Source organism: Trichosurus vulpecula, chromosome 2 (genome assembly GCF_011100635.1).
Source record: "Trichosurus vulpecula isolate mTriVul1 chromosome 2, mTriVul1.pri, whole genome shotgun sequence".
Lineage (NCBI taxonomy): Eukaryota > Metazoa > Chordata > Mammalia > Diprotodontia > Phalangeridae > Trichosurus > Trichosurus vulpecula.
The window spans coordinates 371,071,319-371,083,665 of NC_050574.1; the positions used below are offsets into that span (position 1 = coordinate 371,071,319).

The window sequence follows — 12,347 nt, forward strand, 5'->3', positions numbered from 1 at the left end:
AACAAGTTCAGATTTATGAAATTCTAGTAGATTTAATGAGTAAACAAGTCAGAGCTTCCAAAAGATTAAAATGAATTATTTTGAATACATAAAATTAAAAAGTATATGTACAATCAAAACCAACTCATCTAAAATTAAAAGAGAAGTAAATAAGTGGGGAAAATCCTGGTAGCAACTTTCTCTGATAAAGCTTTCCTTTTTAAGGTATACAAGAAATTGATTCAAATTTTGAACAACTCATTCCTCAGTTGATAAAGGGTCAAAGAGTGTGAACAGTCAGCTTTCAAAGGGAAAAAAAATCAAAGTTAAAAATAAATTTAAAAAATCAAAGTTAGCTAGGAACACATGAAAAAGACTCCAAACTACTAGAAATTACAGTTTACTTCAAAGCAACTCTGAAATTCTATGACCATATACTAAAGCATAAAAACCTCAGGAATGAAAAAAAAAAAGCAGAAAAGTTAAATATGTTTTAAATGTCCACAATGCAATAAAAACCCTACTCAACAAAGAAACACTAAAAGGAAAAAAAATGGATTTTTCAATCAAGATTTTTCAAAGATTAAATCAGGCTATTCTAATGCTGCTCCATCTTAGCTTTGGTGCTTCCACCCATGACTCTTAATTCTGACAGCTGCAGAGAAATAAAATCATCCACAAGACAGCACTTCAAATACCTGGAAACCACCTCGTATGTCTTCCCTAAGGATGCACTTTTCCTCACAGGCTAACCATAGACAATTCCTTCAACCAATCTTCATATGGCATGATCTCCAATTTTTTCAGCATCCTGGTAACCTCTTCTGGATATGACTCATTCTATCAACATCCTTCCCAAAATGTGGCACCCATAATTTAACACAAGATTCTAGGTGTCTAACCAGGGCAAAACACAGTGGGATCAATATATTCCTCATTTTGGATGCTCTCTCTCCCTCTCTTAATGAAGCTTAAGTTTGCAGACAACTCTCTAAATTGTAAGTTACAGAGCAGGAGATGGATGTGTAGTGGCAGCACTTTCCTCAAGGGGAATATACCAATAAAATCACAACTTTGGCTTTTTGAAAAATGTATGTTACTTTTCTTTTAGTTGTAAAATGACAATGCTGAGGGGTTAAGCTTGCACTCCATGCTCTCTCTTCGTTAGTGATTTTTTAACTGTTTTATTCAGAAGTTAATGGATATTGAAAAAAATAACTATAAAGTACAACATAGAGGAATATATTTGTTATATACAGCATAATTTTAAGTATTTATTTCAATGTTTCTTTCAAAGTTGCCTTGTCTATGTTTTTTTCTGTACTTTCTTCAGTTATATTCTCTCTCTCTCTCTCTTTTTTTAAGAGACTGGCTTTTCCTATCTCACCCAGGCTGGACGTGCAACAGTGATCCATGGGTCTGATCCCACTGCTGATTGGAACAGAAACTGCCTTTGGAAATCAGTCAGGTCTTCCCATTTGTTGGCTAATGGTCTAGAGAGATGGTTTGAACCTTAAGAATAACTTTTAGCAGGACAGCTAGCCTCAATCTTGGCTCTCAGGATCTGTCTACACCATGCCTACATCCAGGTGTGCTTTCATTTTCAGCCTGTACATCTAATTGGTTGCCAAGCTAACTACTTTACTGCAATTGAGGGAGAACTTCTCCCTTATCCCTGAACCGCCTAGAAGGGATAAGGAAAAGCTCCTTGTGGGTGGTGACACTTCATTTGACCCCTGAAGTCATCATCACTCCATGGGTGAGTATATGTATGTGTGTACACACAGAGAGCACTACTAATGACCACCTCCCACAACACAAACATACACATCCTGACATCACCATCACCAATGATAACTCACTGCTGGGATGAAATACACTCTAGTGGTAGGTGTGAGCAAAGGAATAAAAAGAGAAAAGGACAAAAGGAAGGGTTTGACTAGATGCTAGAAAACAGAATAGAAGAAAGGAGTAGCCTGGGATAACAAATCAGGTAGAAGTCAGCTTGCAGAAGGACTCTGAATGCCACTATATTTATACATAACTTGCTAGGCAATGTGAAGCCACTGAAGGGTTTTGAATAGAGAAGTAACTATCCCACCAGAGCTTTAGTAAGATAGCTCTGGCAGAGGTGTGAAGGATATAGTGAAGAGAGATGAACTGATACCTTTGAAAGCTCTGTCCCACCTGAGGAAGGATGGGTAGGGCTGTCTGTAGAAGATGTGCCCAACATTCTCTAAACCTCAAGGGGCTTTCAGACTGGACCTGAGGGTAAATTACTAGGACTCCAGATGACCTTGACCTTGAAGCCCAAGCTCACTCCAACCTTTGGAAAAATGATTAGTGGGGAGAAAAGATACTAATTCAATACAAAAATGACTTTTACTTATGTCAATTTAATTTTACATTCAGCTTGTATCTTTCTTAAACGGTTTCCAAGCATCTTGAAAACATGTATCATTATCATTTTGTAAAAATGCTTAGGAGAGGGAATGAGATCACAGAAGTCCAGTGGCCTCAGTCCTGACTCTGACACATTCTCTCATTTTCTTCTTCCATATACTTTTCTTTGAAGCATTAGCTCTTTCTGCCCATGTATGTGGCAGTATGAATATGTATTTCTACATATCCCTACGAGTGTGAATACATAATCTCTGTACAAGTGTGCACATGCAAGTGCACACACACAGTGATAGGGGAAGAGATTGGACTTGTGATTTAACTCTTATAGGGAGCTCCTAGTAAGGAGTTTTCTCTGCCCATGAAGATCAGCCTCTGTGTGACTTAGAGCTTAGAAAGCTACTGAGAGCACTGAGAGGTTACATGACAGAGGCAAGACTCAAACTCAGATCCTCCTGGATCCAAGGACAGCTCTCCATCCCCTGCACTGCACTGCCTCTCTATACATATACACCTATTTCTGAGAGTGTGTATATGTGTCTGTGTGTGTATGTGTGTATAAGACATACTTTTTAATACAGGAGTCATTTCCCAACATAATACCTCACTAGAACATATTTTATAATATAAAAAATACAAGAAAACCAGCTGCATCTTATGGCACATGTCCCCATCTACCTTCAGAGTCTCCTACCTCTCTGCCAAGAAGAGGAACATGAGTTTCATCACCTGATCTCAAAGGCCAAGATTGGTTATAATAATTAATCAGAGTTTCTGTGATTTTCAAGTCTTGTTTTTATTTACATTATTCTAGTCATGGTCTGCATAAATCTTATTCTGAAGACCAGTTTTATCTGTGACTGTATATGATATATCTCTGTGTATAAGTGTTTATATGTACGTATAGTGTTCCCATTCTTTGCTGCCTCTTAAAATATATTCAACATGTTAATATATTTTATATAATAAATATTATAGCAATATGACCACCAATTATTATAAAAAGATATTCACTATAACACACTAATAACAAATGTATAATGTATGTCCTTGTATGTGTTTATTTTTCCAATGGAAGCAAAAATTGGATATCTGTGGATCAGATTTCTTTAAGTTCTTCACAATGTTGCTGCAGTCTATGTTTCAGTCTGCTTCCACATTACTCTGGCTACATCAGCCCTCTTCCTGGCCTTTCATGATATCTCATGAATGGGACATCTTGCTGAATGGGGCATTCAATCTCCTACCTCCACATCTTTTCCCCAGCTGTCATACCATGCATGCCTACAATGGTTTTCTTCCTTCCTTCTACTTTTGCAGCCTCTAAACCCCTTCCAGGCTCTGCTCAAGCTACCTCTTTCAAGAGGCTTTTCTTGATTCACCCAGTTGCTAGTGCACCTTTCCTGCTGCTTTCCAAATACATTTGTATTTATTTTTATACATCTAATATTTACTTGTCTGTAAACATTTTCTATTCTCCTAGGAGAATGTGTCCTCCCTGAGGGTGAGGACTATCTTACTTTTATATCTGTACTTTCAGCACTGAACACAGAGATTGGAGTAAAAAAGTGCTTACTAAATGCTTCCTGAAGGAGTGATGTTTTTGCAAACAACATAAGATCCAAAAAACTCAAAATCAAAGGAAGCATGCATCTTGCAAAAAGTCACTCAGCTGAGGGGCACAGGAAATAATCCGGAGAGGTCAGCTGGTTTCCTGGTCCATATTCCTTATATCTGCAGACACTTGAAGAAGCTTTAGTCCTTCTGGTCACAAATTCTCACAGGGTAAACTGACAATCCATTGTAGAGACAACTTTTTTGAGATATTTTCCACTAATTTTTTGGAACTTGGGAGTATATTGGACATTTTCCAAATGTGTGGCCCCCTGTTCTGCCACCACACCTGGGTGCATTGAATAAGACTTTTACCGGCTCATTAGGCAGAAGCTGGCAGGGAGGGAAATTCAGAGACAAAATATTGGGAGAAAAAACAAATAATTACGAGTTAAACAATTATCCGAGAATCGACAGAGGGAAATAAAAGAAAATGCATCAACCCTCGTAAACGTTTGCGGTTTGGTTTTTCCTGTTCTGTTTTCCCCCTCCACCTGGAATTTAGGAACCTGGGACTACCTGGAAGGTCTCCCTTTAGAAAGAGGACACAGAGGTGAGTGGAACAGGGGAAGTGAGTGAGTACCTGGGAAGTTACTTGTTTACCCTCAACCAGGAGTTGGAGGGAGGGAGGGAGGGCGGGGGCGGGGCGGGAAAGGAGCTGCACCAGAGTATGGACTTTATAACCAGTGCCAGGCACAACTTGCAGCTCCATCATCTCTGCACGCTATCGCCCGAAGCTGAGCCGCCTTTCTCTGACTTGCAACCCCAGACCCACTCGGTTTCAGTATCTTGGACTTCCTGCCCTCCACTGCAACCGAGTCATGTCTTCCCGCAGCCGAGTGGCCTTGGTGACCGGGAGTAACAAGGGGATCGGCTTCGCCATCGTGCGCGATCTGTGCAAGAAATTCTCCGGGGACGTGATTCTCACCGCCAGGAACCCGACCCTGGGCCAGGAGGCTGTGAAGAAGCTGAAGGAGGAGGGACTGAGCCCTCTTTTCCACCAGCTGGACGTCACTGACCTTCAGAGCATCCGGACCCTGCGGGAATTTCTCCAGGAGCAGTACGGGGGTCTGGATGTGCTGGTCAACAATGCTGGAATACTCTTCAAAGGTAGGAGACGGGACAATGACACTGTGCGTGTAAGTGAAAATCACTGAAATTGATTGTGCTGACTGCCAAATACAGAACCCACCACAGGAAAAAAGGTCTTGGGGTGAGTGACCTTAGAATAGCCACAGGTTGTTAACGTCTTCCGTTGTTGTTCTGACTTGTATCCGACTCTTCCTCGGGATTTCTCGACAAAAATGCTGGAGTGGTTTGCGTTTCCTGGAGAACTAATGAATTAACAGGGTAGTAAGAGTCTGGGACTGAATTTGAACTTAGGTCTTCCTAATTGCAGTACAAGCGCTCTATCCACGGATGCATCTATTTGACTCTACCCCGTGAAATTTCTTTCATTTTGTTTATATCTCCTATTGACCTACTAATTTAGGTGCTGTAGCCTTCTGAGAGAGTGTTGGCACCTGAGCTGGGGCAGTTTCTTTTGTGTGTGTTTTTATGCCTAAGTGGTGTCTTTGTTTGTACATAGTTTCTTCTGTAAACGACAGTCGAATTGAAATTGTTGAATTTTTGTACTTTACAAAGTATCTTGATACAACTCTCAGGTTTCGGAACTTCACAAGGTATCAAATTCCCTGGAGGTTTTTGGTCAGATAATGTTACTGTATCCCTCCAAGTACTCCTGTTTATGTAATAATAAATTGTATTTCTATATATGCTTTCTCTGAGAAGTTTCAAACTTGGTTATGTAATGCACCAACAACTACGGGCATTTTAGTGATTTTTTTTTTCTTCTTTCCTTCAAATCTAAGTGTCCCAGGAGATACAGCACAGGGACTGGAGTCAGGAGGATCCAGTTTCAGCTGTAGCTTCAGACACTTACTACCAGTGTGACCTTAGGCAAATCTCTTAACCTCTTTTTGACTCAGGCTGCTTAACTGTCCCTTCTCCTTTTAAAATTATGTGAATTGCTTTGCTTTAGAAGTAGAAATGTTCAGTTTCGTTACTATTTAACTTACTTTTCATGTTCTTCCCTTTCTTCCCCTCCCGCTCCCTTTTTTAGCTGCTGATACCACACCTTTTCCTATTCAAGCTGAGGTGACACTGCAAACCAACTTTTTTGGCACCAGAGCTGTATCTGCAGAATTACTGCCTCTCATAAAACCCCAAGGTAAATTCTGTATTTTGAATAAAAAGCACTAGCCTTCTTTATGCTAGGAGGAAAAATCTAGAATTATCAAACATTTATGACTAATCAAAAGATCTTGAGTTTTGACTCCAATTCTAACAATATTGCCTTCTCTGATTATCTCTGTTTTGGGGGGGCTTTATTCTGATAGTTGTAAAGAAAAAAGCAAACATACCTCCCTTTTAGTTCAGGGACAATGGGAAATGTTTGACTACATTACATAAGTCAGATCAAGTATGACTCAGCCAAAAAAAAAAGGGAGGGGGGGAGGGGGAGAATAAAAATACCTCTGTGTCAAGACTCCTCCTCCAAAAGAAGATAGAGAATTCAGGAACAGTTTTTTCCCCTCATAGAGATCTGAAAAATAATTTATTCCAAAAGGAGACAAATTTAATTTTAAATTCTTTGGAAAACACAGCTTGGTACACCTCCAACACCTTCAGGGGAAGCTTTTTCCCCAAATGAGATCTCAGGTTGGTTAATTTAACTGTAACCATTCATCTCACCACCAGAGTCTTAAATACATCACTTCCTCTTTATATTCTAATGTGGGGGAAGCCATCTTCACAGCCTTAGATTCTCAGGAAGAAAGAGAATAATATTTGTCCTTAAAGTTACATTCCTCATCAGAAGAGCCCACTCACCTTTCTTTATTTGGCATATGCTTTAGGGAAAGTAACCATACTATTGGACAAAGAGCAAATTTTTTAAAAAGTATGTAATGGAAAAAAAAAATTCTGATCTTTAGAATAAGGCAACTATTGAAGTATGGCACACATGTTTAAGGTAGCTGACCTCTATTCAGTTAAGGCAGGCTTTGGAGTAAGAAGTGCTTTAACATCTTGAAAATTTATCTTTACCTGGATGATAAAGAATTAGTGTACAGATTATCTTCTTCCTGGAGGCCAGTAATATTTGAGATAATCACAGGGTTTCATTTTCTAATTCTCCAGAGAGAGAGAGAGCCAAATAGTCAAAATACCGACAAGCCAAACTACACAGGTTACCAGGGGTATATAAGCAAGTGCTGGAACCAGCTTGAACCCAAGCTCATTGTTAAATTTCAATCATAAATATTTACACCTCAGAAATCAACAACTGTTACAAATCAGAGCTTAATTTATTGTGGATTTTCTAGACTTCAGGAGGTGATGGAGAAAATGTTAATAACGTAGATACATCCTGTGTCTCATTGAACTGATCCCTTCCCTATCGTGAGATGCCAAAGCCAAAGACTGGTAGATTACAGAGAGGCCTAATACCTTTGTAAGCTGGATGTGGTATTCATTGTGTGGGAATTAATTCTGAATCAGACGTTTATGTATAGTCAGATCATCAAGTCACCAGATTTGAAATCAGAATTGGCATGCTAATAACAATAATAATGAGACTTACATGTATAATTGAAACAGATTTTTTTCCTAAACAAGTAGTTGACAATCTAAAATGGGAAATAGACAAGAAATTATATTAACCCTGAGTCAAATCATTTTGTCTAGCTAGATGCTTAAATAGTGTCAATTAGTTGACACAACAAGCAGGTGAAAAGAGCTAAGAAACTCCTTAACCCACAGATATGTGATATATTACACAAGCAAATAACTGTCAAAGACCACACTGACTTAGAATATAAACTCATTTATAAATTCTTTTGAGGAAGGCTACAGGATAATTATGAGCTGTGCATAAACAGTTTATAGAAAGCTTGGCAAGAGATCCAACTAAGAAAATCATCCCAAGGACATTTAAAGATGAAAAGAGTACTACAAAAATCTTGCAAAAATTATTATAATGATCTTTGTCTTTCTGGTATAGTTGGTTAGACTAAACTCTTTTGAGTGATCATTCATCTGTTTCAGGAAGCTTGTAAATATTTTTAGCCAATCAGCACAATGTCATCCACAGAAATATCTAGAAAATCTCTCAACAACTTGGACACTGTGCTGACCTCGGTTATCACAGAATACCTCTTCTATTTTATGCCTCACCTAATATTTATGGTCAGAAGGTCACTGAAAAGGATAATATAATTTTTGTTATGATATCTCCCAAGGAATCAAGCATTTGTCCATATATATGATGTATGTATACATGTACATGTATGTCTATGTGCATGTATGTATATATTGCATATATACACACACATATAGTCCATACACAAGTTATATGTACATGTATATATATATATATATATATATATATATATATATATATATATATAGACAAATATGAATTTCCCCAAGGCCCTCTAGCCTGCTCATTTTTTCCTGTTTAAATCATGGCCTGACAGTACACCTGAATTGTCTGTCTCTGGTAAAGACAGAAAGAGATTTATATACTGTCAGGTCCTCAGTTAAACAGGAGGAAAAGAGCAGGCTGGAATGCCTTTGAGAAATTAAAGACCTCTTTTAATGATCACAAGCTTCCCATGAAAGCAGAGGCCCATTTTTTGTTGTGTTTTTTTTTTGTTTTGTTTGTTTTTTGGCAGGGCAATTGGGGTTAAGTGACTTGCCCAAGGTCACACAGCTAGTACATGTGTCAAGTGTCTGAGGTCGGATTTGAACTCAGGTCCTCCTGACTGCATGACAAGTGCTCTACTCACTGCACCACCTAGCTGCCCCAAGCCCCATTTTTTAATATGAACATTTTACCATTGTTGCTGTATGGCAAAAAGTCATCCAATACAGCAGTCTCTAAAGGATTAAAAATTTATTACTTCATGGAAGGCAGTAGAGAGGCTCCTGATGGGTGTTAGCAATCTGCAACATAAAACCAATAAGGAACTGAGGAGAACAATAAAAGAGCATTTATGTAATAAGCAGAGAATGTACACTAGTCAGGTGGTGATTGGAAAGGATGACAGATAAAGAGCCAGAGTGATTTCTGGAGAAAATGAGGAGGGTTTTCAGCATAATCTGTAAGGCTTTCCCGCTTAACCGCACCCTCCACCCGACACCTCTACCAAACATATGAGAGAACATGAATAAGAGTAATGCAGGGGATGGCTAGGGTGTTTACTGGAGGAAACATCAGAAACAGTTGGATCCCAGATCCATTTGACACAAATTGCTAATGGACCTGTGATCTCATCCATTTGGGTATGACTTCCAGCATTATGGATTGGGATCCATTTATGCCTTCTCGTTTGGGGTGTTTCTTGTTGGTTACCACATTTTAAAAAATTGAATGTCTTTATTTTCTTCCTGAAATACAAAGAATAACATAAAAAAGAAACAGACTTTAAGGCTACTACCAAGGTACCACTATTGAACTAGTGACTTCTCATTCAAATTCCATGGGACTTTGGCATTATGACCCCTCCACAGATTGGTTCACAGGCTATGCTATCTTCCCCATAGAGAAAACCAGCCAAACCATGGAAAGGCAATTATGAAAGTTGCATGATTTGGGATTCTCTACAGGGAAAATAACCTAACCTCAGAACTCCCAGTTCTACCAGGTAGAGCTTCAATGTCCACTACTGGGAAGTCCACAGGTATCAGTAAATGATTTTATAAGAACTTTCTGGGGAGTACCTTCACTCATTTCTACTCAGGATGACCTATTTTTAGACATGTGGCAGCTGTCAATCAAGAGGATCGTTTTTGCTTATTGCCATTTTAAGGACATATGCAAAGGTATCTGAATAGGGCTAAGGACTATGAGGTATATGGATTGGTTTCATGATTTTATAATTAGTTTTACTGGAAATTTCCTCTCACTGTATCAGAAGTGTGGGTAATTAAACATTGATCAAATATTGATAGGCAGGTTCAATTCTTCCACACAGCAATTCTATGTTCATATACACAGATTTAGCTCTGTACCTGGCACATAGAAAGTACATAATGTTTTGTTTCATTCATTTCATTTATTATTCCTTTTTTACATTTATTTTTAAACTTATTTTTAATTTTCATCATTCATTTCCAGAAGATTTTGAATTACGAATTTTCTCCCCATTTCAACCCCCCCCACAAGATAGCATGTATTCTGACTGCCCCTTATTTATTATTCCTTTGAAAAATGATTTTCAGAAGTGTGGACAAACCATAGTTACCCATCCTACTAAAAAAAGAATTGCACGCTCAACTATTAAAAATGTACATGCGTCTCACAATATCAGGAAAATTAATGAGGAAATAACTATAAACTTTGAATTCTTTCAAAGAATGGCTATAAGAACAATATGACAAAAGATGTCTCCATATGTTTTATTGCAGGCAGAGTGGTGAATGTCTCTAGCTTGCTGAGTTTACAGTCTCTTAAAAGCTGCAGTCCAGAACTACAGCAGAAATTTAGGAGTGACACAATCACAGAGGAAGAATTGGTGGGGCTCATGAACAAGTTTGTGGAAGACGCACAGAAGGGAGTGCATGAGAAGGAAGGTTGGTCTACCATGGCTTATGGAGTGTCCAAGATTGGAGTCACTGTCTTGTCAAGAATCCATGCCAGGCAACTGAAAGAGCAGAGGAAAGGTGATAATATTCTTCTGAATGCGTGCTGCCCAGGATGGGTGAAAACTGATTTGGGTGGACCCAAGGCTCCCAAAAGTATAGAGGAAGGAATTGAAACTCCAGTTTATTTGGCTCTTTTACCCCCAGGTGTTACAGAACCTCATGGCCAGTTTGTATCAGAGAAAAAGGTTGAAAAATGGTAAACTTAATTTGTGAATCTATTCTAGTAATATTTGAGTATTACACATCTTGGATTTGATTTAAAAATACATTTAGAGAGAAATAAAAATTAAAGTACATTTTGTGCCTTTACTGTCACAGAGAATTCCTATAAGGTGTTCACTTTGAGTTGCCTACTAATTATGTTAGAGATTTTGTAATGACTGAGATTTGTAATGACTCAATATTTGTAATGGAGGAAAAATATGCAAAATTCAGATTGTCTAAATGGAATAAAGTTTTTTTTTAAATTACCAATGAATCAAATACTCTGAAATTTTTGTCATTCCTAACCAGATTTTATCTGCACAATCTGTTTCATCACAGAAACAGGTAATGCGTGCAGGTTCCTTATGCTGGGGAAGTGGCAGTATAACAAGTCAACGCCATGGAGTTCAAGGGGGACACATGTACTTTGGGACATTTACTGGGCCATTTGTTATAGGCTATCAGAGTGACAGGTCAAATACCTTTCTGACGCCATAGTGCATGCTACCTCTATTACAAAGCTTCCTTCTGTGAGAATGCAAGGCTTCTCTTATAATTCCCAAGATCCTGTCCAAATTTTAGGATCCTTTGACTGGTATCAATGCATCTTGGCAGATTACTAAATTAAGCACACTCCTTAAGAAAAGGTTGAGTTTAACAAATATTCAGAATTAAATGTATATAGGCTATATTGGGAGAAATTATAGTTCAAAGGCAAATAGGGAAATGAAGCTGAATCAGTGTAGTGGAAAGAGGACAGGATTTGTAATCAGAATTTGGGTTTGAATCCCAGGTCTGTTATTTACTATGTCATCTTGTGTGAGTCATTGAACGTCCTCTGAACCTTAGCAACTAACTCTCCATCTAAACAGGATTCTGAGTGAACTACAGGATCCAATGAGACCCTACCTATACAAGATCAAATTAGTGGCTATTTAAAGGTTGAGCTGTAGTTGGGAGGCAAAAGAAAATTATGACTTTGCATGGTTTTTATGGGCCTGTTCTCTTTCCATCTTTTTTTTTTTTTCATTTAATCCTGGAAAGAGTTTCACACTAGAGTTGCCAAACCAAGATCATGCCCTCAGTCACATACATTATGTTTTTTACATTAAAACATTTAACATGTGCTCAATTAAGTAGATGCTGCCCCTCTCAAAGGAAAAGAAAATAACTCCACAACGATTTCAGTGAGATTGGTTTTTGTTTGTTCAGGGGGCCTTCCTCTGATTTTCTATAGAGAACAGCTGTTTTGCTTTTTGTGGGGCTTGAGTGGAAAGAGTAAATACACATCACAGGTTAATATTTTGGGATCAACAACTATTTTGACCCTGAAGTCAGAGGACACTGGTAATGAATTGTTGAGCTTGGCATCTTACTATTACCTTCATAAAGCAGCTTCTCTAGGCCTTCCCGCTGGTCCTAGATAAATGAGCTAAATCCAA

At 38.3% G+C, this 12,347-nt stretch overlaps 1 protein-coding gene across 1 annotated transcript; it reads left to right on the forward strand.

The window, feature by feature from the left end:
* Positions 1-4,636: 4,636 nt before the first annotated feature.
* On the forward strand, positions 4,637-11,179 carry LOC118835530 (carbonyl reductase [NADPH] 1-like). Its single transcript, XM_036742718.1, has 3 exons — positions 4,637-5,103; positions 6,116-6,223; positions 10,465-11,179. Exons 1-3 carry the CDS (start codon positions 4,815-4,817, stop codon positions 10,899-10,901), a joined length of 834 nt encoding a protein of 277 aa, XP_036598613.1. The 5' UTR covers positions 4,637-4,814; the 3' UTR covers positions 10,902-11,179.
* Positions 11,180-12,347: the final 1,168 nt, after the last annotated feature.

What these genes read in the sequence shown, in the direction of transcription:
- LOC118835530 (XM_036742718.1), top strand. Translation starts at nt 4,815, where the DNA reads ATGTCTTCCCGCAGCCGAGTGGCCTTGGTGACCGGGAGTAACAAGGGG. An exon ending in TGCTGGAATACTCTTCAAAG is followed by an intron (nt 5,104 to 6,115) that starts GTAGGAGACGGG and finishes TCCCTTTTTTAG; the next exon opens with CTGCTGATACCACACCTTTT. An exon ending in GCCTCTCATAAAACCCCAAG is followed by an intron (nt 6,224 to 10,464) that starts GTAAATTCTGTA and finishes GTTTTATTGCAG; the next exon opens with GCAGAGTGGTGAATGTCTCT.